This window comes from Delphinapterus leucas, chromosome 1 (assembly GCF_059928025.1).
Source record: "Delphinapterus leucas isolate spDelLeu-1000000601 "Yukka" chromosome 1, BTC_Dleu_Yukka2, whole genome shotgun sequence".
NCBI lineage: Eukaryota > Metazoa > Chordata > Mammalia > Artiodactyla > Monodontidae > Delphinapterus > Delphinapterus leucas.
The window spans coordinates 156,275,722-156,290,618 of record NC_143129.1 but is presented as its reverse complement, the minus strand read 5'-3'; the positions used below and the strand labels follow the sequence as shown (position 1 = coordinate 156,290,618).

Sequence of the window (14,897 nt, the reverse complement as noted above, 5' to 3'; positions counted from 1 at the left end):
GCAGGATCTTTCCCGTGATGCTCTGGGGGGGCAGCTGGGGAGTAGACAGAGGGTGTGTCTGGTTGTTTGCTCAGCAGTGTCATCTCACATCCCCATGGCCTGGCCGGGACAAGGCACTGGGGGAGCTCCATTCACCATCTGCTCCCCACACAGCGGGACTTCCTCCTGCCACACCCTGGCCTGCTCTGGGCATTGGCCATGAAAACAACCCATCACACCCGAAGGCTGTCAGGGAAGGAGGGAGACCCACCTGGAGCTCCTGCCATGTGCCCCAGAGCCCACAGGCTAGAGGGAGGATAGGACACGGGCACAAACTCCCTGGGGCTCCGCAGGGAGAAAAGGTCCCCCCGTGGCTGGGTCTGGGGATGCTTGCCAGACCAGGTGGCATTTGAACTGGGAGGATTTGATCAATGGGAGGATTTGGACCCACAGCAGAGATGGGGGCTATATGGCAAAGGCCTGGCAACAGGAAGCACACAGGGGAAGGGAGGGAGGATGGGCTGAAGCAGAGAGTGTCTCAAGAGGGGCTGTGGGTGGGCAGCCAGAGGAGGCTTTAAACACCACGCTAAGGCATTTTGCCCTTCACCCGGTGACAGTGGGAAGCTAGGGGAAGACCATGAGAAGAGCTGTGATTTAGAAAGATCATCATGGCCCTTGGTGTTGGGAGCGGACTCTCTAGGTATGGCTGCTGCACTGGTCCAGGAGGGAAGGGGTGTGTTCCACCCCCAGCAGTACCCTGGGAGGGCCAGGGGTGATTGGAAGGATGGTGTGCTGGGGAATCCATGGGTCTTGGCGTGTGCAAGAGAAGCAAGGGAGGAGGGCAGACAGGGAAGGCAGATGGGTCCTTGGGACCAACAGCGTGCCAGGGCCCCTGCTGGCTGCTTCCATCTGACTTCTCATGGATGATCCCATCAACACTTTAATCCCATTATACAGATGAGGAGACTGAGGCTCAGAGAGAGCAACGTCTTGCCCAGATGGCACTTTAGGTTCTTTTGACTCCAGAGTTTGTGTTCTTTCCATGGCCTCATGTATTTTTCTGGGCTTTGACGCCTGCAGAAAACACGATCAGCCACAGGCCAGCAACTCACAATGGACCAGCTTCTGGTCTGGCCAGGAAGATTTGCGGGGTGCAAGGAGGAGGGTAGGAGCTGCCTGGGGGCAGGAGCAGGTATAGATAGATCTGGGATCCAGTCCAAAGGGCCACAGTGGGGAGAAGCAGTGACAGCGGCCAGGCCAGGGATGTGATGAGAAAAGGGGAACAATTCATCTGTATTGGACTTGCAGGGCCTAACCCTGAGTGTGCCTGGGAACCCGGCTCTATCCCAGGCAAATGTCTCCGGGGACGTGGGCTGCTGGGGAAGACTCGAGTGGCTAACAAGGTTAGGAAGGGAGGAAGAAGCCGGAACCTGAGTGGGGAGCCATCCCGCCCTCCCTGCCCTGGGCAGAATGCTTTCACTCCTGTCTGTGGCTCATGATCACACACAGATACACTGAGGCACACAGACGCAATCATGCAGGCAACACAATCACATATCCAGGCACAGACACACGAGCACACAATCACAAGACACACAAGCACAAACATACAAGGTCTGGCTCACACACACGGAGGGCCTCATGAGCACAATCGGAGTCGCATTCGCAGTTACCCTGACTTATAGGACCTACACCGCACCCCCCCACACCCAGTCACAGAGTTCATGCACTCACACGTTCTCACACGGAACCAGAGGACCGTGCCCAGGAAGGCCTCTGCCTATGGATGTCACTCAGGCATGGGAAGGGTGGGAAGTGCCCTCGGACGTCTTTATTGCCATTGTCTGGGACAGGAAGTTGCCTCTCTGACGTTCTGGGGGCTGTGTCATGAGAGGGGTGGCCTTCACCCAGTGACATCAGCTCAGGCCCCGTGCTAGGGTAGGGTGGGTTGGGATGGGTGTGGTGAATGGCCCTGAGGGAGATCAAGGGCAACTGGGGAGTGCTGTGGAAGAGGCCATAGCCCTCGGTGGGAAGAGCAGACCGGAATAAGGCAGCTCTGGGTTCCCGTCCCCTTGCCAACCTCTCACTGATGGTGACCTGGGGCAAATGACTTCACCTCTCTGAGTGGCAATGTCCAGCAGTAAAAGGAGGATAATGACACCAACCTCCAAGGTAACTGGGAGTGCTAACTCAGATAATTGCTGGCAAATAGTGGCAATAATCATAATGTTTGGGACGGCCCCGGGACTTGCTGTGTGAGTGTGTGTGGGTTCAGAGGCAGGGCTGGGAGGACAAGGGTAGATGCCCCGTGGCAAGGTGTGTGGCAGGCCCGGCCACTTGCCTAAACAAGACATCCACTGGTCCCAGGAATGCAGAGCCTCAGGAAACTCAGAGCTGGGGTTGATGGTGGGGTGACCTTCCCCACCCTAACCTCAGAGTAGGTGACAGTGGGCATCAGGAGGGCTGGGCCCAGGCAGCAGACTCAGAGGCCACTCTGCAGTGGGCCCCCCCGCCAGTATGTTGATCGCCGAGGACTAGAGGGCTCCTCGGCTCCCTCCAGCAAGCTCTGATGTGGGAGCAGAGTCTGAGGGCTGGCCACTGGGGTCCCTACCTGTCTGTAGGAGCTCCCAGCTCTGGGGACTGCAGAGGAAGAGAGCACAGCCCCTGTGGTAAAGGAAACCTTCCAAACAAGGAAAGGCACACAGCTGGCAGCCCTGCGCCCTCTGGCGGCCTCCGGTGCTCACTGTGGCCTCATGGCTTTGTTCTAAGGCTCCCCGCTCTTTGCCCTGTAAGGACTGACAGCACAGCGCACTGCAGTGTAGACACTGGGGCTGGATGGCCTGGGTTTGAAATCCTGGCTCTCCTGCTCCAGCTATTATTACCTCTGCCACTTACGAGCGGATGACCCTGGGCAGGTGACTTAACCTCTTTGTGGCTCAGATTTTTCCTTTGCAATAGGTTGATAACAATAGTATCTGCCACACAGTTGTTTTGAAGGTGAAATCTGATAACCCACAAGTACTTAGAATAAGTAATGTGAAGTAACAAGGAATACATGGTGGCCATCCTACTCTGGACTTCCAGGGTCAGCGTTGCTGAAGGCACAGCTTGAGGGCTGGGTCGAAGCAGCCTTGACCTGGGGTTAGACTCCGGCTCTGGTGCACTTACCAAATGTGTGCTTTGCACATGTTGACTAGTTGCTTATCATGTGAGGGAGAGACACAGGGAGGTAAGTCCAAAATCCTCTGGAAAACCCTTTAGGAAGGCACCACACTGGGGAAAAACACACCATCTCAATAAGCCCAACATGGCCATTTTTCCTAATTCTTGGTTACAGTCTGTCTTTGAAGTAGCTGGCTTGCATCCAAGTGCAATGTTGTACAGAATGTGTATCTTTACCCACTGGAACGACACTCAGTGGTGAGACGCTCAGGCAGAGAGGCACCTGGAAGTAGACATCAGTTATGGTCTCAGGTTTGAATCTTCCAACTCGCACTCACTGAGGGGCACACATTCATCACAGGTAGGTACTCTCACATTAAGATTTCCCTTCTTTCTCTTTTTGGCCAAGTGTGTCTAATTAAATTCCCATGCTTTGATCGAATGCATTCAGGATGCTGCTGCCTTGCGCCTTACCTCTCTAAAGCAGTTTGCTTTTCTGTAAGGCGGAGCAATAACTACAGTAACTACTACAGCATCACCTTCTTGTGTAGATCAAGACAACGTGTGAGGAATTTTAAATTCCTGCCGGGAAGATGACTTTCTCCACTCCTCCCCTTCCCCCAAATTTCCCCTAACTAATGTATGACTTTGAGCAAGTCACTTCCCCCTCTGGGTCTCAATGTTCTCAACTGCAAAATGTGGGCGTTTTATAATATTAGATGATTTCAAAGGCCCCTCCCAGCTTGAAGCTTTCAAGATAGTTCTGTGATCCTAGGGCATTTTGATGCGGTCAACCCTTCTATGAATGCTAACTGATGCTTACGTGGTTCTTCCAGGACTGCTCTGACTGGTAAGGGCACATCTATAAACAGCAGCCCTTAACACACTGCAACATGGTAAAGCCACAAGAATGAAACATGCATCTTTATGATCTTTTTTTCATTTGATCAGCACAAAGGTGCACTTTAGCTGTGCGTGAATCAGCACAAGTGACCAGATCTAACCGTGCCCCCTCCTACAGTCTTTCAGAGGCACTGATGGAAAAGCAGAGCTCCTCCAAGTCACACACGCACACACAGGATGGGTAGGCACTATCCCTGGGTGGAGCAAAAGGAAATGGGCTTTGGAGTCAGGCCCAGACTGAATGATCCCAGATCCTCCACTACCTATGAGAACTTAATTAAGGCAAGTTAATCTTTCTGAGCCTCAGTTTCCCATCGGTAAAATGGTTAAAAATAGGTTTTCCTGACAGTGTTTATGGGTTAAGTTAGAAGTAGTGAGGGGTCCTGAGGCAGGATCATGGGATTGGTGGGAATCTCTCCCCTTCCTGAGTGAGACAGACCGCAGCTTCAAGTCCACTTCCACCAGTGTCGTTGGTCTGCCCATTGGTAGCCTCTCTGAGCCTGTTTCCACAATCAGGTCGGGACACCAGCACTCATCCCAACTCCAGGGATTGCTGGTGCTTGGCTCTTAACTAGCAAACCGTCACTTCTTTGGCTTCAACCTCACCCTGCGCCCATGCTAATCTAGCTTCCACGCCTGGCTCAGAGCAGTGGTATAAATGGAAACACCTTCTCCCGTTGAGTCCTTTGAAAACTCAACTTAAAAAGCCCATGCCCACCCCAAGGCTTTCCTAAGCCAATGCCCTAGCCTCAGCATGACCTACCTGCTCACCAACAGAATCTTGCCTTGCCAGGGGGCATCTTCAGAGTAGCTTCCCTGGGCAAGCTCCCTGGGCTGACATTTGCTCCCTGTCCTGGGTAAGTCTGTACCCCCTACAGCCAGGAACTGTGGCTTTTTCATCTCTAAATTTCTCATGGGAAGGGCTGACACAGTGTGGGCTCAGCAAATGTTAAGAAGCTCCACTTTCACCTTTTGGAAAGAGCACTCTGGGAAGGCAGTGCTGGGGGCAAGACTAGGGTCCAGGGTAGGGGTAGAGGGACCGGGGTGTTCCACTGGAAGTAATATAGGACGGTGTAAAAAACATGACGTTGGAGTCAAATGATCTGGATTCAAACCTTAGTTCTACCACTTGCCAACAAAGGATGTGGGGAAGCCATTATACCTCTACTTGAGTTGTTCCCACATGTAAGCTGAGGATAACAATACCTACGTAGCACAGCATGTGGCACATACTGAGTACTTTTTATGTTCCAGATGCTGTTCTAAATGCCTTAATTAATTTAATCCCTCTACAACTCTAGGAGGTAGGTATTATTCTCATTTTATAGGCACTGTGAATGAGGAAAATGAAAGCTCAGACAAATGAAATAATTTCCTCAAGTTCACAGAGCAAGTGAGATGTTCAATAAACAGCAGCAATGACTGTTCTCAGGCAGCAGCACATGGGACACAGTCTCTGAGACCCCAAAGAATGACTAACTCCAGGCTTTCTGCTTCTGGACTAGCTCCAATCTTGTTCCCTCAACTGCAGCAAATGACACAGACCAATTGGTGTTGTAAATAGAGTTAACATAATATATTTATTTTAAGTGCCATTCATGCATATCACTTCTGGCAGCAACAATCCTAATGACACTTGGGATATTTCTTTACAGCACTAAACAGTTACAAAGAATGGGTGCCGTTCATCATAGAGGCAAAATATGAAATCGTGCAATAGCAAAACTGTAGAAACATTAAAACACTGACTGTCCAACAGCAGTACAGAGAGCAGATTGTGTCTGCACAAAAAGCCAATGCATTTTCATCACATATATACAATATAGATATGTACACATCACCCTCTGAATGAACAATATCAAAATACTCTATTCCATTTGAAATAATCCCCAGATTGATTCCCTCCCACTTCAAAGGACATCTGAGAGACATGTATTTACAAGAACATACATGAATACATTTACATTTCAAACACTGCCACAAATGCCAGTCGGATTACTCTCCTGGACAGAGCACCCCCATTTGATTACATGCATTTATGATTCTTTTCCCCAAAAGTCTTCAGTCAATTTAAGCCCAAGACAGAACTTGCTCTGCACTTACAACTACCAACTGAGATGGCCACTAGAGGGATGCTCTGCACCTCACTAGGGAGCCTTGTCTGGCTGGAGCCCATGAGAAAGCCTGTCCCGGGCTCCCTGGCCACATGAATCACTAGTGTGGGATGGGTCTGGATGGAGGCTCTGCCTCCAGGGCCATTCATGGTAAGTTTAAATTCTCACAAAAATATTGATCACTGCAAATCAGTAAATGATTACCAAATGGGAAATTAGCTTCACACAATTTGTAACATCTTTATCAGCGGTTTCTACTTGAATAACTCAGTATAAGCTACTGCATTCTAACACCCAAATTGTTTAAAGTGCACACTGCTACCCATACAATTTATAGTTTCAAAACAGCTATTTTGGTATCTAGAGAACCATGACTTGAGCAGACTACTGAGAATCACCCCCTTTTTTCCAAGCTTTTACTCTGCAGGCTGCTATCTCATCTTGATTGGCTGCCTTTCCAGAATCCTCTGATTTTTACTGATCCAAGAGGCTGGAACTGAGTTTCCTTTTTCATGCCAAGCAGGATCCAAACAACAGGAATATAAAGCCCTTCCCTCCTCCCCAACCTCACCAGCCTTTACCATGGCTGGCTTCCCAGTGATTCATTCAAGGCAACACTCCACTAAAAAAAATACCCAAAGACGTTCGCAAACACTCTCACATACACACACAGAGAAACAAAGGTGTTTGTTTAGTTCAAGTAGAGATTACTCAACCACAGAATCAGTAAGGGTAATTAAAGTGACTTAATAAGCATGGCTGATAGAGACTAGAGATGCTAAAAAGCAACCAGTGAGCAGTTAGTACTCCTTAATTTGATGGAACATCATTTCCCCATCAGAACTGAAAAATTCTGCTTTTTTTTTCTGGTCTAAAGAACCAATTCAAAATCTATTCATTAAAAAAAGAAATCTCATTTCTCTTAGTTTCATTACAAAACTAAGACAATCAATCCATGCAAAATAACTGTGAAATAAAACAAAACAAAAAACAAACAACTAATAAAAACCCCTAAGAGGCAGGCTGCATTTCAAAGAAAGGAACCAAACATCATGCATACACAGACACACAGGACAACAGAAACAGCAGGCCACTCAACAGTAACTGCACTGAAAACTGAGGCAAATAAAATCCATGTGTGGCTCTACCCTCCTTTCAGTGCTTCCTAAATGGAAAGAGAATGAGGGGGAAACTTGCTATACAAACACTGCCCTGCTGTCCCGTTGCCCAAATGAACTCTGATTCAAATTCCAGAAAATCCTACTTAGCAAGTAAGTCTCAATTAGCAGGAATGCAAAGATAGAGAATATACTCACATGGCAGGAGTAATGATAAAGAGAATGACACAATCTCTCTCTGATTGTCTTGTCTGTAAACTCTTACCAAGAAAAATAATTCTGTGCTTTCAGACACTGCATTTCTCCTTAATGAACCCAAGAGGAGTTGAGCATTCACAGAAGATAGCAATAAATATTAAAATAACACTTTTGAATAATAAATACATAGGTGAATGTGGAGACATTGATTTGTTTCAAAAGCCAAGCAGTGCCCAGCTTCTAATCAAACACACTGAATACTGGCATACAATGCAGACTTAGAAAAACAGATGCTGACACGGTGCAACATGAACTCTAGAATCCCCCAGGCATCAAAAAAACATTGGTCAGTCCTTCATGCTGCTCAGGAACAACATGCCCCTTTGGACTGTTTGGAGAGTATCAAACTCTGGGTTCTCTGGCTTACTGAGTAGAACTCAATACTCACATTTCCGAAAAAGATTAAATAAGGGGAACTGGGCTTTGAAAAAATCTATTTCCTTTCAGTTGCCTACATCAGTTAAAAGCATCCTGCCGAAAATAGCCTAACAAGGAATAAAAACTCACAGTAACTTTTCTTTTCAAGACATAATAATCCAATTAGAAAAAATTGAAGCCTTTCAATAATTTTTGTACATGTATTTACACATATGCATCTATAAACTGCTTGCAGCAAAATAGGCTCTGTCTGAAAAATCAGTCTGGCACTTGTGGTCAACATCAAACTGACACAAATATGCAAAAGCCGTTCAAATCACACAACGATTAGGAGCTACATAGGGCAGCTGGCAGGGAGACAAACATGTAATACTTGTCTGGGTCAGATAAAAGCAGTAAGTTATCCAGCTAAAATCTTTTTGATTGTCTTCAAAAAAAATTTCAATAACATTGGTAAAATGATTAGAAACTTTGTTTTCTCAACTGGATTCTCTCAAACCTTTCCCTTCACTGCACAGAAAGGACTAACGCTTGGGTCTGTCTGGTGCCTTGAGAAACAAGCTCTACACAATTGAATCCCAATCAAAGTCATCCTGGATGTCATCTGGAGGCAGAGAGCGCCGCATCTGGAAGGCTTGGGAAGGCATCATGTGCTGCTGGTTCATGGCTCCGTGATGGCCTGGAAGGAAGGAGGCAATGTCAGCAGTGACTTGGGAGAGGATAAAGGAAGAAAGAAACACACACGCTGAACACTTCCTATGTGTGCCAGGAACTCGGCACATATGCTCTCACTTACCCACCCAGAAGCCTCTACAAGGTGGCTCTTATGATCCTCATGTTACAGGTATTCTGCACCCCACCCCTTTGAAACAGGGAGTTCACCCGCTCCTGAGGCAGCCTCCTTCCCTGTCGGGGCAGCTAAAGCCTTTTTCAATATTAAACTCCAAGTACCAACCCCAACACACCACACCCCAAATTACCTGCAATTGTTGTTCCTGGAGTGCTGAGTGCCTGCGGGATGTGAGGATAACCAGGGGGAGGCATCACTGAAGGAGCGAGATTTTGCCTGGAGTCTATGTACAAATTTCCTAATCAGATTGTGAAGAAGACAGAAGGAAAACAGAGTACCATAAGTAAAGCAAATCAAACATAAAAATCTTAATAGAATTGTTACCTAAAGCTAAATTAAGCTGGTAAAGTGAGGAAGGAAAGGGAAGGAAAGATCACTCCTTTTAGATGCTAAAACTCTGCCAAAGGTGGTGCTGGATTTTCAGACACGGTGCCAGGCTGGGTGTGGGTACACTGGTACTAATTCTGGCACTGCCTCTAACTCTCTGGAAGCTCGTAGGTAAGTTATGTCTGTTGTTGTTACATACCTCATTATAGTGCAAAAGCATTTTCATATCCCATTACTTCATCTGAGTCTCTCCCTAGACCCACAATGAAGGCAAGACAGGGATTACCCCCATTTTATGGATGAGGCAACAGAGGCTCAGAAGGCTGAGGAGACTTGCCCAAAGACACATCAGTTTGACAGGGCCTAGGGCTAGAATTCAGTTCTCCTAACTCATGGGCTCTTTCCAGTAATGGTTGTCTCTATTGCCCTGATTTTCTCATCCTTAAAGCAGACCTAAGTGTGCCCTAGCTGATTAACAAAGTGACTGGAGGCACAAAGTGACAGGAAAGATTTGCATAAAGTAAAAGAGCTATATCAAAGGTGATTAAAAACATATTATTTAGAAGATGTGTAGATGGGAAACACAGATCTCATTTAAATAGCATTTCAGAAGGTTCTTAAGTTAATATGCTTTCACTGACAGCAGCCATCAAGTATAATAGCTCCAGAATGTCAATTACATTGCATCCTAATGCAAAATAGAAAGGGAGGGGAGGAAACATCATGCAACCTCCCACAATAACTCTGGGGGAAGAACCACCACAACACTGGTTTATATTATATGAAACACCCAGAATTCTGGAAAGGCTATTTCCCTAAGGTATTCTAGTGTTTCACACAAACTATACTTGCATTCTAGGAATGCTGTAATCAAACTAGAAAACAGCAATCATTTTCCCAGAGGAAACTAGAAAGGGAAGAAAAATCTTCGTTTTATATTCACGGTAGGGCACACTATATTTGGCTGCTCACAAGTTTCCACCTGCCACTGGAAAGTCAGACTGTCCAAGTTTGAGACAGCCTCAGAGATAATCTAATCCAGCCCTACTTCTGTTCATGTAGGTGAGGAAATGAGACGAGAGAAAATGAGAAAGAACCAGGAACAGAACCCAAGAGTTCTGACTTCCAGCCACTGCCTCCCAAGATAACATGCCTTTTTAGAGTAAAGTTTATAGTCAGAACTGATCTCTCTGACCAATTTACCATACTGAAGATTTAGGAAGAAAAGAAGAGAAAAGTTATACTAATAAAAGTTATACTAAGTTACAGCTCTAGTATATTTGTGCAGGAGAAAAAATGTGATCGGCCTTCACGTTCGTGGCTGATGTACCTTTTAAAGGTTGCATCCGGCTAGAGGGGCTGCCCTCCTCTGAGTAATATGGTCATTCACTTACGAACAACATCCCAGCCTCCATCCTGCAAAATCTTAGCTCTCTTTCTACTTATCCTTAACAACTCAAGTCATAAGACAAAACTTAATTTTTATTGGAGATTAATCTGTTTATATATATATTTTTTCATTTCTCTTTTTTTTTGGCTTAGTAATTCTTACCTTAAAGGAGGAGACAGGTGAGAATTAGAGAATTATGGAAATAAACAAGATTATGGGAATAAATACACACCCATATTAAACAAATGGCCTTAACTTTCTGAAACTTGTCACATTCATAAGATTTTATTTTCATATAGAGATTCTCATTACTCTTCATTTTTTCCCCATGTTCTCATTACAGATTGAACAGTGAGAGTCTACTTGGACTTTTTAAGCAAGAAATTAACTTATAATGCAATTTCAAAGATGTCTGAGATCCTATAACATTTAGAATGTAGTTATGAGAATTTATAAATCTATACTGTGCTGTACACCTAAAACTAATATTGCAAATCAACTATACTTCAATAAAAATCTAATCACACAACATATTTCTTGAAAGTAGACTGTTGTTGAATGACCATTCATTCATTCAAGAAGTATTTGTGCTAGGCACAGCTCTACACACTAGAAATACATAAATAAAGAAACAAACTCCCTGTCTTTTTGGAGCTGGTTCTCAGGGGATTGGGAGGGGTGAAGACGGGAGGGAGGAAAATAAAGTAAATTATATAGTATGTTATACACGCTACAGAGAAAAATAAAGCAGGGAGAGGGGAAAAGGAGTGCTGAGTAGGTGCCATTTAAGTAGGATGGTCAGGGAAGGTATCACTGTAGTAGGTGCTTTTTTAGGGAAAAACTTGAGTCATGTGTCTATCTGGGGAAGCTCACTCAAGATAGAGGAAAGAGCAAGTACAAAGGCCCTGAGGTAGGGGGAGGGGAGGGGAAGGGAAAAAGAGACAAGGTCAGAGAGTAATGGGGGACCAGACTGTGTAGGGCCATATAGGCCACAGTAAGGTCTTTGGTTTTTACTGAGAAAAATGGACACTAATAAAGGGTTTTGAGCAGAGAAATGATCAGACTTCTCTGTCATATAGAATCCCACTTATCCTGCAAAGTCCAGCTGAAATGTGTCATCTTGTATGAAGCTTTTCTTTCTCCCTAGGACAAGTAAGCCCCTTTCTCTTATTCCCATTGCCCTATGGTAGAAATGTAGTCCTCATAATACTGTATTTGATAGACTTGTCTCACCTATCAGGCTGTGAGCTCCTTGAAATTAGGGATTATTCTAGAGTCACCTCATTATTCCTAGTCCCCACTATGTAGTCAGGCACAGGAAAGGTGTAAATAAATGTTTGCTGAATTAATGCACTTCTACTTGTATTTAATGACCTTTAAGCAGAGCATCAAATTAAGAACAGCACAACTAGAGGATTTAAACATTACTGGAGGATTTAAACATTTTGGGCAAGACAAATTGTAAATACAGGTAAAATGATTTAGGAAGAAGAGGGAATACACTGTGTACTACAACATCTTTTTCTCCTTCCCCCTTCCACACTAACACATTACAACACTAGTTTCTGGCATCTCTAAGGAGGCCAAAGAGGTGTTTACCAAAAGGGGAGTCTTGAAGACAGACGGGACAGGGAAAGTTTGAAGGATATGGAAAGGCTGTATTCTGGGAGTCAAGACCTATATCTAAATGAACTTTGTAATTTCAAGCAAGTCACTTTCTCTCTTTGGATCAGTTTCCTTACCTGTTAAATAAAAGGATAACAGCTTTAACAGCTCTCTGAAGTCCCCTCTTACACTACATTTCTAAGAAAATGTGGTAAAGATTTATTGGGTGGTAGAGATAAGAGAAATGAGATATCTGAATAAATGTGAAAGACGGATACAAGAAAGAGAATAAAAGAATGACAGAAAGTGGCTAGGACTTAAAACAAAAGGAAGCAGGCTGGCATGTAAAAAACCTGAACATGGGACTTCCCTGGTGGTGCAGTGATTAAGAATCTGCTTGCCAATGCAGGGGACATGGGTTCAAGCCCTTGTCTGGGAAGATCCCACATGCAGAGGAGTAACCAAGCCTGTGCGCCACAGCTACTGAGCCTGCGCTCTACAGCCGTGAGCCACAACTACTGAGCCCACGTGCCAAAACTACTGAAGCCCACGTGCCCAGAGCCTGTGCTCTGCAACAAGAGAAGCCACCGCAATGAGAAGCCCAAGCACTGCAACGAAGAGTAGCCCCCACTCACTGCAACTAGAAAAAGCCAGTATGCAGCAACAAAGATCCAATGCAGCCAAAAATTTTAGTTAAAAACAAACAAACAAAAAAAAAACCTGAATGTTTGTGAAAAGACATCAGCAGGCATGAGGTGATAGATACTTAACACCAGAGCTGATCACACAAAGTGATGACAAAGGTCAACATGGCTTGGCAGGCCAGGGCTCGCTAAAGTTCTTTTGACTCAGAAGGAAAAGACTAAAGGGGAAGGAAACTGGGAGACAAATAAACACTGAGGGAAAACTACAGGTCTTCTGCATCTGATAGGCTATGAATGGAGTAGCACTGAGAATCAAGGAGGAGCTGGGGGGACCCTCGAGGGAAAGGAAGTGCTGGCAATAAAAGGAAAAGATGGCAGAAAAAATTAAGAGAATCATAAAAACCAGAACCAAATAATCAAGGTCAAGGATCAAGCAGAGATGACTACAGAAGTCTACTAACAAAGGGCTTTAGGGAAATAACCCAGGATCTCAGTCTAGAGAGAATCTAGAAGAGATGCCTGGCCACTCTGACAGAGGATAGCAGCAGATGGAAAGTGCTTTTTCCATGACCAAGAGTACCCAGTTCCAAAACCAAAAGGTACTTTTGGACCTTTCTTAGAGGTTTAGGCCACAAAATTGAAGAAAGTCTTGTTTCATCCTACAGCTTTGAAATTGCAGAAAGGGGAGCTACTGGCAAGCAGGTACAATGGCCTTCTGAAATGGCCTTCTCCTAAGACTGACCCACATCTTCTTCTACCTGTCTTTCCTAGAATTCCCTGATCTGAAGGCAACAATCTGAGCAACACAGGGGCTCACCCCCAAACACACATGCATACTGATGTACATATAAACTACTCAAATTCACTTAGTACTTTTAAGGTTGACTGAAATGGTTTAAGGTGATTTGGAAAAGAGAATGTGGCAGCACTTAGAAGGGACAATTTTCATTGAACAGGGAAAGAAAGGAAGAGAGGAGAACCAAGAAACAATGGACAAAGTATGGTACACCTGGTCTAGGACTTCAAGCAAGCTAGAAAAGTGAGTGATGTATCCTGAAAGGGACAAGTTATAGGCTTAGAACCTATCAAAGGACCAAAGATAAGCTGTCCACATAGAAGAATAGATTAAAAAGATGGAATGGAAGAAGACAAATAAGTAAAAATACATGCCAAATCATAAAGATCTTGATACTTAAACATGAAGATAGGGAGAATTCTGGGAAGACGGTGGAACAGGAATCTAGATAAAATTGCATGGGTAAAATCTAACATAACTAGTTTGCAACTCTGTACTCTCTAAAGAAGGTTCACAACTTGCAGAAGAAGGCTTGGTTGGCAAATTGCAGTTAATTTTGGTGAATTTCAGCTCTTAGCACAGATATAGCTACCTATCCCCTCACTCCTACCCCCATGGCAAGCAGCTGGAACAGCTTATACAAACCCTACAGGAGCCAGTGTGGGCAAAAAGGGTACTGTCCACCAAATACTGGGGATCTGTGCTCTGATCACTGATTGTTGCTTCTGATTACAGAGTTGCAGACAAAAAGGAGGGTGGCCATTATTGCTGCATCTCCTCTCCTCTGGCTGAACTGATTTCCAGGAGATTTAAAGGGCTGCTGCCCCCTTTCCCCTCTTTCTTTTCTTTTTTCCCCTCTGGGAACCAGACATTAAAGACTAGAATACTGAAAAACAACTGCATATGCAGGGAAAGTTAGAAAGTGACCACCCATGCCAAAAAAAAAAAGCGCAGGCTCAGAGAAAACCTGAAAAGATCTTAAGTTTAAACCTTAAGTTGATCCTCAGCACAAGGACAGCCTGTAACAATCAAAAAAAAAACAAAAACAGTAACAAAATCCTGCAAACCCTTGGGAAGAGGAAGAATCTGATTTCCACAGGTATCACATTAATAGATTCAAGTGTATAGTTTTCAACAACAACAACAAAAAAATCACAAGGCATAAAAATAAACAGGAAAGTATGGCCCATTCAAAGCAAAAACAAATCCACAGAAACTGTCCTTGAAAAAAACCCTAATGGCAGATCTACTACACAAAGATTTTAAAATAACTTTACAGATGTTCAAAGACTAAAGGAAGATGTGGAGAAAATTAAGAAAGCAATGCATAAACACAATGAAATATCAACAAAGAGACAGAAAACATAAAAAGA

The 14,897-nt window shown here is 44.7% G+C and overlaps 1 protein-coding gene across 15 annotated transcripts in view; it reads right to left on the bottom strand.

The window, feature by feature from the left end:
* Positions 1-5,605: 5,605 nt before the first annotated feature.
* Positions 5,606-14,897, bottom strand: part of FOXJ3 (forkhead box J3) — a 126,938-nt gene continuing 117,646 nt past the window's right edge. For all 15 annotated transcript variants that reach the window (XM_089895040.1, XM_089895000.1, XM_089895008.1 and 12 more), the window contains 2 exons: positions 8,893-9,000; positions 5,606-8,591 (listed from right to left, as the gene is read on the bottom strand). In XM_089895040.1, coding sequence (XP_089751166.1) covers positions 8,476-8,591; positions 8,893-9,000 — 224 coding nt within the window. In that variant the 3' untranslated portion in view covers positions 5,606-8,475. The remainder of the gene's footprint in view (positions 8,592-8,892; positions 9,001-14,897) is intronic.